The 15,137-nt window shown below is 32.9% G+C and overlaps 1 protein-coding gene across 1 annotated transcript; it reads right to left on the reverse strand.

Annotated features, from left to right (window-relative positions):
• Positions 1-527: 527 nt before the first annotated feature.
• On the reverse strand, positions 528-6,637 carry HELRODRAFT_168306 (hypothetical protein; the record flags this gene model as incomplete). Its single annotated transcript, XM_009014181.1, has 6 exons — positions 528-649; positions 1,616-1,683; positions 2,019-2,205; positions 2,395-2,548; positions 3,456-3,623; positions 6,539-6,637. The coding sequence occupies 6 exons, from the start codon at positions 6,635-6,637 to the stop codon at positions 528-530; spliced, it is 798 nt and encodes a 265-aa protein (XP_009012429.1).
• Positions 6,638-15,137: the final 8,500 nt, after the last annotated feature.

The raw sequence follows: 15,137 nt of genomic DNA on the forward strand, positions 1-15,137 counted from the left end.
CAAAGGATGTGGAAAATTACATAATTACATTAAACGCGAGGCACCAGCTAACTACTGACTTAAAAAAGGCGCGCTAATTAAATTTAAATGCTACCCTTCACTTAGGATAACAAACTAAACACACACAGACATACACACACAAACACACTTGCGTATATATATATAAAATATATATGTACGTATATATAATATATATATACATGTACATTTCATTTTTTTTTCTCTCTTTCACCCTCTTTCTCTCTCTCTCTCTCTCTATATATATATACTCATATAATATATATATATATGAGTGTGTGTGTGTGTGTGTGTGGTGTGACTGTGTGTGATTTGTTAAAAAAGATATATATATATATATATATATATATATATATATATATATATATATATATATATATGCTTTCAAATCAAATGAAACACATTAGCAAACGTAGCAACAACAACAACAAAACAAAAAGTAGGACCCCTTTAAAGTATATTTATTCTTCTTCTCTTCAAAAGTTCCTTTAATCCGACGTTAATAACATTTAATATAAGTAGCTCTTCTTTTGTCTACGGCTCATTTTTCCCATGATTACAAATGGAAACATATCGTTTCCGGAGTATGGTTTATTGCTCTCATGGTTTATTGCATACAAGCATCTCCCATCTGATGGTGGATTAAAGAAACTTTATGATAGCAATATTTGTTTTACATTCATTCCAGTTGAAAATAAAACAACTGCGAACTTATTTCACGAAATAATAAAATAGATGATATCATATTTGTGGATTTCCGGGCATGCAACTTGTTTCGATTGTGTACGGAAGAAAAATACTGAGAGGCAGTTAGCGGAAGGAGAGCAGCAACAACCGACAGAAGTGATTTGGTTGGACCTATCAACAGCCAATGAAGAAAGAAGATAGTGTTGTAATGTAAGGAGGATGATAAATGCCTGGAGTAAATTGAATTTCCGGCCAAGACATTAAAAGAAAAAATATGGAATGAATGCCTAATCGAATCAAAGAAGCTAAACCACATTAAAGAAACTTCACAAACGTTAAAATACCACACTAAGATAAATATGCTGGCATGCTTAGGCCTGTGACATCGTGACAAATGACATTTGAAATATTAAATAAATTAGGTGGTGGTATCCAACGAACTTAACATGAATTATGCAGTGCACGAGACATGATGATCGATGATGGCTAGATGTGGAGTTCTGACACGAAGGGGTTGTACAAAGTACACGCTATCCATACAAACAAACGCGCAAATGTACAACACACATACATACTCATACTCAGTTGGCAATGAATTCAAATAAATATCCACACATACGCGTGCATACGCGCTCACATCACAAGTACTATCATCTCATGACTGTATGTGCTCGTGGGTTAAATAGATTAGACTTTTGTTTGTAAAAAATGATAAAAAAAAAATGAAAAAACGTTTTATATCATAAATGTGAAAAGCTCAATTAAGCGAGTCAAAGTTTGGCAGTATTCCAACGACCGTATTTCCAACACAACAATTACAACAACAATATCTAAACATGCGATGTATGTAACCAAATTTTTATAACACCCAAGGTCGAAAGTTAAACAAGGACTTAATGTATATCATTACGTGTGAGTGTGTGCCTGTCGACTGCCTGTCGGCTCGGTTCGTGTTGTTGGTCTCCCTCAAGTCTGCTGCTGTTGACGTGAGAACGCCATTAACTACTGCATAGTTGATGTTGCTAGTGCTGCTGTTGCTGACGTTAATGATGTATGCCACTGCAGGCGGAAATAAAGTAAGACAGGGACAATTTTGTAAATAGATGAACGGATGAATGAATGAATGAATGAATGAATGAATGAATGAATGAATGAATGAATGAATGAATGAACGAATGAATGAACGAATGAATGAATATGATGACGACGACAACGTCGACTATGACAATGATAGAGATAATTATGGCGATGACAACAACGAAAACGTTGATGATGACGACGACGACGACGACAATAGTGATGATAACGCTGACGTGACGATGAAAGAATGATAGGAGAATGGAGAAAAGATCTGAAGAGACAAAATAATTAATGGAAGCTGCTTTGAAAGTTGTGAAGCCAAATAATGTGAAACAAATAATCTATCCAACAGTAACAAAACTGATATACTTCTGTACCATGGCGAATTTCCTAACTTTATACTCTCAACCTCCTTAATGCCTGTTTATAAATAAATACACGCACACTTCTTTTACTAAATCAAAAACGCATACAGATACACAAAGGCAAGCACGCACAATTAAAACATGCATTCATTTTTAATAATTAACATAATAAATATTTATAAATACTTATAAATCACAATAGCAAGTTTTTATTACATACGTTGAAAAAATAGTTGATATACACTTGTTAAAATGATCAATGAAGAACTTAGCCTGATGTGAAATATAATCAATATTGATAAAAGGATTATAAGCATGTGCTTTTCGAAATCGTGTACGAAATTTAAACACAAATGATAATTATCGTCTATTGTTTGGTATTTTATGTTGCGCCTTTCCTAAAAATGTGGATTTTAGATAGATTTTTAATTTAATGAGAGAACATTACAAAAGCTGGGAATTAACTTTATAACATTCTTTCATAAAACTTCAAAATATAAACAGATAAAAAAGTAAAATGATATGGCTCGGGTGTCCACTGAAAAGTGAAAAATTGGAAAAAATTAAAAATTAAAATTGATTATCTAAGGAATAAATAACAGAGTATAGAGAAAACCAAGAAAATCAAGCAGTCGCCCACACAACAACACAACCATCCAAACAAATGAAAATGACATGAAATGCCTCTCAATTATAAACAGACATCACAACAAATCAAAACACGTCCACCTAAATTTGTACACACACATACAGACATACCATTATAAATAAAATGCATTAATCAATTACGAACGTTTGAACTGGGAAAGTCAATTTCTTGGAAGATTTGTTGCAAACATTTTAAAATAAAAAAATTTTTGTGTTGAAATATTCGATTTTAATAACTTGTTTTGAAATTTCTAAAAAATAAACTTCTTGTCTTATTGAAATGTTTTATTGGTTCCCTTATCTTCAAATTCAAAATCAAAAACATTCGAATTGTAGTACTGCTAACACATGACCAGCTTCAGCAACTTCAGCAATAATATAATTATATTTTATTTTATTACTTTCAGGCTAGGAAAAAGTAGGTGGAGCATAACAAACAGGCGCAAAAATATGGAAGCAAACATATGTACAATGAACAATACACATGTGTACAACATGTCTGTACAACATACGAAATGTTTAAACGCGTGTGCAACACGCATGTACAAATTTTTAAGTACAAGAAATATGTTCAAACATCAGCACCTAAAGAGAGCAACGCAAACATAGACACACACACACCCATAAGAGCAAACATTAAACAACAATCGTACAAACCTTACTGCCAGAAAGTATGTACAAATTCTGCTCATTTGAATCGAGAACCATGCTGCTTGCATCTCGATCGACGTCTCCGTTGTTACTGCTGTCGTGAATGTTGTTGCGGTTGATGTTGTTGATGTCATGGCTGTAGTAGGGTAGAGAATCGACGCTGTCTATCACGTACTGGCGTAAAGAGTTAATTGTTACATTGTCAGATAGGCCTATACGTACATTATCACCTCAACATTTTTAAATGTGGTCACATGTGAAGAACTTCATGAGTATATGTGAGTGTGTATGTGTGTGTGTATGTGTGTGTGTGTGTGTGTGTGTGTGTGTGTGTGTGTGTGTGTGCGCATAAGTGTGTGTACGCGCGCGCTTCAGTTACTGACAAGATAAAGAATAAACCTGTCAAACATTAACAATCATCATTTTCTTCTTCATAATCATCGTCGTTGTCGTTGTAGTTATAATAATAATAATAATTATTATTATTATTATTATTATTATTATATTAATGTTGTTGTTGTGGTTGTTGTTGTGCTAGGTATATAATTTTTGTGAAAAATTTTTTGCGCCAAGTGCAAAAAATAGAGAACTTAAGAATGCTAACAATAAAATATAAAACCGACATAAAAATGCAAATCAGGCAACATGATCACTCGAAACGCAAATGTTCACACGTACACATCACATTCACACATGCCTGCATACTCACGCACATACACGCATACTTACATACACACTCATACCCACACACATAAACAAACTTGCACAAAGAAAGCACACACAAACACACACGCAAACAAACACACATACACAAACTTATCAACATATATTTCATTCAGTTTTTGTTATAAGTGATTCAAAAATGAAAAATTTTAAAATAAATAATCGAAATTTAAAAAAAAAATGAAGTTCTCTTCAAGAATGTGCGTAGACAGTCGAAAGAATTAACATTCGTACGAACGGCAAGATGGATTGATCTCGGGAAGAAACATTAGCGTTATTGGTGGTGACAGTATTTATAAAAATATGCACTCTAGTAAGATTTTTTCCCTATTATTTTCATCATCGTCGTCGTCGTCATCTCCATCAACATAAGCATCCTCATTTCCGGTTTCATCATGGTAACAATTATCACCATTACGTATACGGTACGACTTATTCGGCATTGGATTCCCGCACCTAAAAGAAATTAAAAACTCTAAATAATTACACTGTGTGCATTAATTAAAAGGTCAGAAACATTTTTTTTAAAAAGACATCTGAAAACATCTTATGGAAATTGATGAACGGTCGCTCTGCAAAGGCCATAGAGCAAGATAGACATCCAATGAAACGCAGTATCGCATTGCAAGCGTAGAACTCGCGGACTCGGACTGAAGACACTTCCTAAATAGCTGTGAGTGCAACCGCTAATAATTTTTCGTAATACTTAAAAAAGCTCTGGTAGTAACGAACGAGGAAATGAAATGATCACTGTGAAATTGACGAGAAATTAAACAAAGAATGTTGTTAGGGTGAGCATCAATTTAACTACAGCAGCAGGCAAAACATATAATCTAGATTCAACAACAACAATGACGACGACGGAATAAACATCAATATCAACATCAGCAAGTGGGCAACGAATTAACGCTGTATTAACGACAACAATTGTTACAACATATGGAAATAATTAAAACGTTATTTAAACTCCAACTCCATTTTTGACCTAACACAAGTGTAAAGAACTGTTAGTAGAATAAGCGCTCGGTCGTTGGTCAGCAACAACCAAAAAAATTCAATAGCTAATACAAATAAAGTAGCTAGTACATTAAACAATTTAAAAAAATTACAACTTTACAATAAAATCGATTTTAAGACAATCTCGACAGCATCAGAACAACCAAAAAAACAGAACAACACATGAAAAAAGTTGGAGTGGTTTGACATCTGGAAGCAATTGCCATCAATAGAAGCCTAATTTTCAAAATCAAATCTTTCTCCTTCACTCTTTTATCAACTGGCACCTACACATACACACGAACATACACACCTACACATACACACGAACACACAGACGTATTGTATACTATATATATAGTTGCAAACATACATATTCACGTATGAATATATATATATATATATATATATATATATATATATATATATATATATATATATATAGATTCACGCACATACATATACACACAAGCCAATATTCGTCAATGTGTGAAATGATGTCATTAAACGGTAAAATTGATAAGAAAGTTATTAATTGAGATTACCGAATCAATCTGAATTGTTGGTTCGATCGTTAAAAAAATAAAAATTAACATTTAAAAATTATGACCCAATTAGGAAAAAAAAGCCTGACAAGATAACACAACCCAACACAACCATGAATAAAGTTGAGAGTCGGCAATATATTTTTCCTTTACCTTCACAATTGTTGTAAAAAAAACAACACGTCGACACAACATTGAAAACAGTTTAACCTATGTTTGATGGGTTATTTTTTGAAGTCATGTTTCGCTGCTGCGTTTGTTTGTTTGCAACATGCATTCTCATACAAATACCCATAAAGTGTGAGCGTGCGTGTGTGTTCGTTTTGCCAGCAAACACACGTATGGCTGCTATGAACAATTAAAACTATCATAACTCATAATGGAATGAAGTTAATTAGCGAAGAACGCTTTCATTTTAATCACTTGTCACAATGCATTGAAGTTCATTTTGTACGCGATTTTGTGCCTTTCCGTCTGTGAGCTAAGTGTGTATACGTACGTGTGCTCGCGTATGTGAGCTTGCGTGCACGTGTGTGTGAGAACTAGTGGAAAAGGAGCGTGGATGTGAGATGTATTTAAGAAAAGTGTGTGTGTGTGTTTATTGTATGTGGTTGACGTGTATTTTTATAATTGGGAAAATCTTCGATATTTATTCGACTGACTGGCTTCCTCACATCGTATTCAAACAGAATGAAGTGTCCAGTGTCCACTAGTTTGTTTATCGATTAATCGCATCTAATTTTCCACGTGTCATTCCATTCTTACAGATCATCAAGTTTTCTCATTATTTTTCTTTATAAAATCTTATTTGAAAATGCATGGAACCTGATAATCTGCTGAATCTCGCCAACAATCAACGTAGAAGAAAGTGGCTACTTTGATGACATGTAACGTTGTGGTCAACCTACGCAATCTGGGATTCATGTGGATGTTTGTGTGTACTCTGCAAGCGCATGATATGAAATGTGTGCTTGTATGTCTGCAGCATTCTATAATAAGATTTTTTTTTTAATATTTTGCACAAAGAAAAAAATAATCTAATCAAAATATCACGTGGAAGATGTTGATGATGTTATGATGGTGGATACATAGAAAGAAACAAGAGCACAGCATGCCAAACAACACACCGTAACGTCAAATTAAGAAGGGAACAACATTAAAACTTCTGCTAGTGGTTTCGGGGGAAAATATTCCTTGTTGCAAACGAAAAAAATTATTTATAAAATACTGTTGTTATTGTTATAAAAAAACGTGTAATATATATATATATATATATATATATATATGTGTGTGTGTGTGTGTGTGTGTGTGTGTGTGTGTGTGTGTGTGTGTGTGTGTACATATATTGTGCATATATTGTGATGTTTGCGTGTACTGTGTACGTGAACATTACCGAAAAACACATTTCACTGTTTATTTGCAAAATGGAAGAGCTTCTTAGTCTAAAAGTAATGAAAAAAACCTGAATGCAGTAAACAAGCGCTGATGAAAATTTGAAAAATTTCATAGGGCACGTATGTATGAATTACAGATAGGTATTCGAAAGGTTGTACCAAGCATGCATGTGTGTGTTTGTGTGTGTGTTTGAGTATTTGGGTGCGTGTGTGCGTGTGTGTTGATTGTAAGGAGAACGTGAATATTATTCTGCATGCCTGAGTAACAAATCTAACAATCACAAAAATATTTTTCTTATTTTGAAGTACATACAACAATTTGACGCAAAATATTAATTGGCGCAATTAATATTTTGCGCCAAAATGCAAACTACTAAAATGCATTTGCATGCACAATCACTTGATAACCCAATTCATGTTGGCAGGAATTCTAATAACAGATGAACATGAATACATATGAGAAACAAATAGGAACACGTAGAATTTGAATAAAAACAACAGACAGCAAAAAAATACTCAGCATGACAGGCCAACATTCGAACACATAAGATGGAAACATAATAAAAAAACATGAAACATACACACGCACACATAGGTACAAGCATCAACTACTGCGAATGTAACAAAGATGTATGAACAAAGAAAGTAAATAAGAAGAAAAGCAAGATTTAATAGCAACTGAATGATGGGATGTTGAAATGAAACATGAGCCTAATGATTAATTGTCCTGACTGCATCTGCTTAACACACTAACACACTCTTCTATGTATACAACACTACAGAATTAATTACACAAACACACATACAAACACACACACACACATTGCTTGTGTATGTATAAACTTCATATGAAGAAGCATGCAGAAATCTTCACAAGAAGCATCTAACACAACGAGTGGATACACGTAAAAAACTTCTATAAATCAACACGTAAAAAGCGAACTGATGAATGGAAGTGTGGTGAACAGGTTAGAAGTAAATGAGCCGCATAAAAATACAACCACAACTAAATAACGTGAGCGAATGATGAAAAGAGTCAGCAGAAGAATAAATAAATGGCTGATTTAACTGGCTGCTGAAGATACTGCTGCTTCACGTGCGTTTACACACACAAACACACACACACACACATACACACTTAAACAGTTACGACAGTCTCACATAAACTCATACCAATATATTTAAACAGACGTGCAAACTCATACATATATATTGTTACAATCTTTGATTAAACTGCATTGTTTTCTTCATTTCTCTCAGTGACTAGAACACATGATAGAACATACATAAGTGTTAAAATATATATAGTTAGTTACGCGTGATAACTACCATTTGAGCGTATAATTCAAAAACAATTCAACACAAATGAAAGCTAACATACACGAAGCAAACCATTATAATCATGGTTGGTATGGTGTTCCTCTGAAGTTAGAAAATAAAAAGGCTTGAATTAAAAACTGCTCAATAGAAAATGGTTTGCACCAAAAATCAAAAAAACACATATTAATCTTGCAACCAATGCAATCATTGTTAACAGATTTTCCTGTGATGTGGTGCCGAGATAAGCTGAATAAGAATGGTTGAAATGGAGAAGTGTCATTATTATTATTATCTGTGTTATATCCTGGAATGAGAGTTATTAATTGTGGTGTGGATGTGTGCTGACTGACATTAATAGTAATTTATTACCTTCCATAAAAGATAGCTCTGATGATTGTATTGATGTATGAATGTGTGTTGTGTGTGAGAGAGAAAGAGAGAGAGAGAGAGAAAGAGATGCAGTGATAATGATGCTAGCGATGACGACGACGGACAATGATGATGGTGGTGAAGAATTAAGAAATCATTTATAATAAAATATAATTAATGGAAAATGTTTGAATCCTTATACAAATCATTATCATCATCGCCATCATCATCATTATGATCGTCATCAGCATCATCGCCATCATCATTATGATCGTCATCATTAATACCAGCTTGGTGTTAACTTTCAATATTTTCAATAGACAGTTCATGACAATGTTGTCAGATGTCAAATATGATGAATCAAAATTTATTTCTAAATATAACTAAATAGACACTCCCACTCTTCCCACTCTCTCTCTCTCTCTCTCTCTCTCTCTCTCTCTTTCTCTCTCTCTCTCTTTCTCTCTCACACACATTACACATTCATACACATGCAGAGCAGACATGCACGCACACACATTTACACCCACATACACACACATTGTCATGCACACAAATACACAACATAACAATTCTAAGAAATGACATTAATGAAATCCCTCATCACCACATCATTTCCATAACATCACAATCATATCACCATTATCATCTATCTTATCACCACTGCTTCATCATCATGCCATTATGAGCCAACCTCAGGTTAACATTTTTCTATCATATTTTACAAACTATAAACAAAAGTAGCTAGCACTCATAAAATTTTTTATATAGCAATTGTAGTTTCTTACATAATACACTATTTCATAAATGGTGATTTTAAAAACAAGCCTATTTTCGGGTAAACGCACACGCGCACACGCTCACACACACTCAAACACACAAACACACTCACACACACACACACACATATATATATATATATATATATATTGCAATAACTGCATTAATGATATGATCTGAAAATGTAATCACATGGATCATTATGTTGGTTGGAATGGAAACTTGGAAATGTAAACAGGCAAATGCATTATCCGGTTTGTTTATTATGCACGTTTAGTGCATTGTGCATGAGTGATGCATGTTTAAGTGCATGTGCATGTTGATGAAATATCATTTGTGTGTGCGCGCGCGCGTATGTGAGTAGTTTAAAATTGTGCCTGTATATAAGCATATATGGATGTGTGTGTGTGTGTGTGTGTGTGTGTGTGTGCCTTAGTGAATGTAACATATTTTTTGTAAGTTTTTTAATAGCTAATTTAGAGTTTGTAAAAAGAAAACGTTTTATAAATAGAGAAAATTGGAAAACAAACTTATGAACAGATGAGATTGAATGATGAATGACATTTTATTAATTTTGAAACTGGGAATCTAAAAATGAAATAAACACACAGCACATAAATTGAACAACCAGCATAAAAAATGTAACCTATAACCAACAAACAATCAAATGAGGTTAATAATCTCTTTGCACAAATAAAAGTTCAACAAGATGTAACTTCAATAAATTATTTCACTACTATTTTCACTTTAAATGATAAAAAATAAGTATCTCAACATTTTTTTAGGTATTAATACTAACCTACAAACTTTGAAGTGAAAAAATTTCAAAATTATAAGAGGAAAAATGCATAATTAAAAAAAGACATCATTTTTATTTCTAGAGCAAAATGTGAAAAAATAGAAACAACCTTGAGAAGATACATGTCTTGAGTGGCAGCAATGAGTATAGTGCTGTTGCCAATGGGAAGAACTTTGATGGAGGTGAACAAATGTTTGGGAGTGCTAAGAAGTGCATGGGAGTGAAGTGGGTATCTGCTCCCTATCCCGACATTCAAAGGGTTTCCACAAAACATGCTGTTCACCAACTTTGCCACGTTGTGCTAGGGAAAAAAGTATTAGTGCATTTATTATTAATAAAACTGGCAAAAAAGTATAAATGTAATTCTGAAATGTTTTCACAGACCATATGTTATGTAAATTTTTTCAACGTTCAATATAAATAAATTAACGACAAGCAAGGACAACAATAGTACAACACAACAACAATACCTACATCTGATTGACATTTGGGTTCATCATCATCAATCCACTGCAAAATATTTCCAGTGCCAGAGTAGCAATCCTTCTGCAACATCACAAACTCCAACTCAACCTCATCCATCAAATAGTAGCACAAGGCAAGCCCATCTCCTCTCATGGCTTGCTGCTCATCTGACACCATCCCCACAAACAAAACTTTGGAGCCTGTTTCATCAAAATCATTAACAGCCGCATATGGATTATCATTATGTTGCAAGTGATTTTTGAATTGTTTGCCAACAGTAGCAAGGTGTGATACTTTTGCAATGTTGTAAGATTTGATAATACCATCAGGAGATGTGCTGCTGCATGTAAGTTCCAGCTCAGAGTAGGAATTGAAATAAGAATCATCCAAACACAATCTCACAAGTTTTGTAACATAGGCATTGTCATAAATTGATTCTTTTTGCACAGTAAGGAAGTAGACAAAACGTTTGTATTCAAATGAATCAACATATTTCACAGGAAATGAGTCTTTGTGTGACTCAGTGAAGACCATACTGGACCTACTCAAATCTTCGTTAGCATATTTGAAGTTCGGCATGTTAGATGATAAGCTTAGCTTTGCAATTGCAAAATTGTTTTTCACGTTTTCAGAATATTTTTGTGCAACAAACATTGAATAATTACTAGTAACAAGAAGTCGAACATTATCTGAACCGCCGAGATGATTTAAAAAATTTTCGTCTTGCAGATCTTTTTTTGAATTCAAATTCTCAATGCTATAAACAGAGCACAACCCATTATTCGCACTGCCACAATACAACAAATCTTTCTGATTGGGCAATATTTGTAGAATTCTCGGATAATTATCTGAATAGTCGCACTTGTTGGAGGAGCATTTGTCCTTGACAGGACCCGTCCTTATCGTTTGCAGCCTTTGCAATAATTTGTCATACATGAAAATCCAATTAACTCCAGCAACGATAATTCGATCTTTCTCCTTCTCAAAAACAACCATTTTCAATTGTGTATCCACTTCTTCGTGATGCCAAATGTAACATGATGAAAATGAAAAGTAAAAAACGACGAGAAAAAACTTCAACATTTTAAAAACTTTAAATTTAAAAGACCCTCAAAAAATGTTCTGCAGCATCCCAACGCGCACTGAAGTGAAGTGAGATGAAAAGTTATGATGACGTTAATTAGTAGAGCAGGGATGTGCTGAATATTTGATGACAACTTCATTTCCATTGTATTTATAACAAATAACTTCCATCTTATGGCCTATAGACGTGTTTGTTGCATATATATGAAATACAATTCTGAGTACGTGTATATGTAGTTGTATAAATATATACGATACGTATATGAATGTAACTGTGTATATCATATGTACCTTATGTTTGTTCATGTATGTATTATATAAACAGTCAACGCAGATTAATCTGTGATGTTTGTGTGTATGCTATCATCATTGCTCATATATTTATTTATTTATTTATTCATCAAATCAAATCAAACAATAGTAAGAAATAGAAATGATACGGAGATCAAAAAAGATAAAAAATTCTTATGATAGACCACCGTTAAACAGAAAATACCTACGTTTAAATGTAAATAGACAAATTAAAAAATATTAAATTAAAGCTACTGGAAAATTGACTCAAATTTATATCCAAATGAAATTAAATAATGGCACATTTATAAAATAAACAATAATGTTCATTATTCTAAATAATAATCTCATGTTTAACAGACAAAAGAAAGCAGCCAATGACAAACTCTCGATAAAATATTTGTTGAATTCATTAGAAATAGAGGAGCTATCAGCAACTTTATTATTGTTGACAGATAATTGAGGAATATTAGGAAATGTATTACTTTTTAAAAGAGAATTAATGTATTTCCATTTAGATTTGACATCATTACAAGAGAGTTGATTGTAATAACGTTCAGTCTTGCGAACAGCGGAGACAAGGCGATTTCTATGTAATTTGTATTGACTAATATTAAGAGGTATAGGATTAGTGACACATTTATATATATATATATATATATATATATATATATATATATATATATATATATATATATATATATATATTCATGTCATTGTTATTATTACGGTTTAAACCACAGTTCTCAACCACTTGATTAAAATTAAATTAAATTTAATGCTGTCTATAATTAAATATTTATGAGCAACTATATTCATCTTGATGATCCGCTCAAGAATAGATGAATGTCTTTATTAAGATTTCACTTGTTTTTCCGTCCAGAAGAGAGATACTGTTTCCAAATTGAAAATGGTGTGACGCCAGTAAAAAACACAATCACGTGACGATGTATCGGTGTCATGAGTACCTATTCTACACCTACGCGACCTGCCCGATTTATTAAAGAAATCTTTACAAAGTTGGTTTACTAGCATTCATTTGCTGGTTGTCCTCGCAAATGACACCAACTATTTCAAAAAAGATGATTTCAAAAAAAAGATTTAAAAAAAAGCGTTATTCAGCCATTTTAAAACGTTGGAGAGCAACTGAATATTAAAAAACATTTTTCCAAATTAAGCCAAGGTTGAACAATCGTACAAAGGTATTATAATAGGGTACTATAACAGTTCACCGTTTAAGTGGATGGATGAAATTATTTATCTAATCTGATTTCAGTGCGTTCTCAGCTCATTTATGTTGTTTTCATCATTATATCCTAGGCATTTTAATCATTCATAACAATAAAGTACATAATTAATGCATGCAAAACATATATACAGCCTTAGTTGCATATCTTCACAAATACATATAAGACACCCTCTTCGAAAACAATTCTCAGATTCCTTGAATCGGCCCGATGTGTAATACGACAATTTGTCGTTTATGTGTGCGCGCGTGTGTGTGTATATTATTAGTTGGTTGGTTGGTTGGTTGACTGAATGATTGAAAATTCCTACCTTTTTCATATATGGTACTTTGAATCGACCGAAAAGTTATCATTATGAATTACTGAATACGAATTATAGCTTGTTTTTTTTGTATTGTGGCGCTAATATAGTGAATTAAGCTGTTAGTTTTTTTACAACATTCTCACGTAGCACTCAATCTCCAAAACATGAAAATGTATAATTTGGCAGTGGCGGATCTAGAGAGAAGGGTGGAGGTGGGCCATGGCCGTTGTGAACAATATTAAAAAAAATAGAAAGTCACCAAGACAATAGAAAATGCACAAATGCACTGTCTGTTTTATAAAGAAAATTCAACCCAAAAAAGGTTGCCAGCTTGATTTTGGCTTCAAGACCACAACTCTTGCCACTCGTGAAAATTTCAGAATTATTTAAACATTTTCAAAATTTTTGCTTTTCCCGTTAAAGTTAACTCGGTAGTTTAGTAATTAATGGAAACCCCGACCTTTTAATATATAGTATCTAATATAATGAATCGGCTGAATAGTAATCATTAGGCATTACTGAAGCCGCACGATAGTTGGATTTTTTAATATGATGAAATTAGTAAATTTATATAGTAAATTAAGCTGGTAATTTTTCAATAGATTTAAATAAAACGTTGACCAAATCTCCTAAACTAAAAATATATTACAACTTGATGATGGAAACCCTGATTGGTTAAGAACGTTCGCTAGGTGGTGCGTCGTAGCATAGTTTTGAAATAACGGTAATTCTATCCCATCTCAGTGTTTACTGTTTGCTAGTGAATTTGGCTGGATGTCAACAAATAAATTCATTTATTTTCTTGATCGTGTTTCGAGAAAGTAATTAAATGACGGTTTCAGGCAGTATTTGTCATTTTTTCCGTCCTCTGTTGCAATTCGATTCTATTTTTTTGTTCTTCTGTTAATTAAACTATTCTTGAAAAGTTAACATTCACTGCAAAATAAATCAAGTTGTTTTTGTTTTGCTGGTGCTGATACTGATCTGACATCTGACCACACTCAGACTGATTAGCATTAGACTTCTTCATTATTCTTATTAAGATTAAAAGTTCAGTTGTTCAACAACTTCTGGCGTTTTTTTATTATATTTATTTATTAATTTTATTAAATTAAATAAAAAGGATGGAAATATTTTCAATGGTCAGTCATGTGGGAATTGATGATTGATTTCTTAGACTGGAAATCATTTGCCACTTATCTGCATTTTGATTTTATTTCATTTAAAATTTTATTTTAATTGTCAATTCAAATTGGTTGGTTCCCTAATAACAAACCGTTTTTTCCAACAACAACAACAAAGTATGACTGAAAGTCATCAATCTGGATGGACTGGATATTTGAGGCCACTAGTCAAACATGGGCACTTTAAA

Source organism: Helobdella robusta (genome assembly GCF_000326865.2).
Source record: "Helobdella robusta unplaced genomic scaffold HELROscaffold_13, whole genome shotgun sequence".
NCBI lineage: Eukaryota > Metazoa > Annelida > Clitellata > Rhynchobdellida > Glossiphoniidae > Helobdella > Helobdella robusta.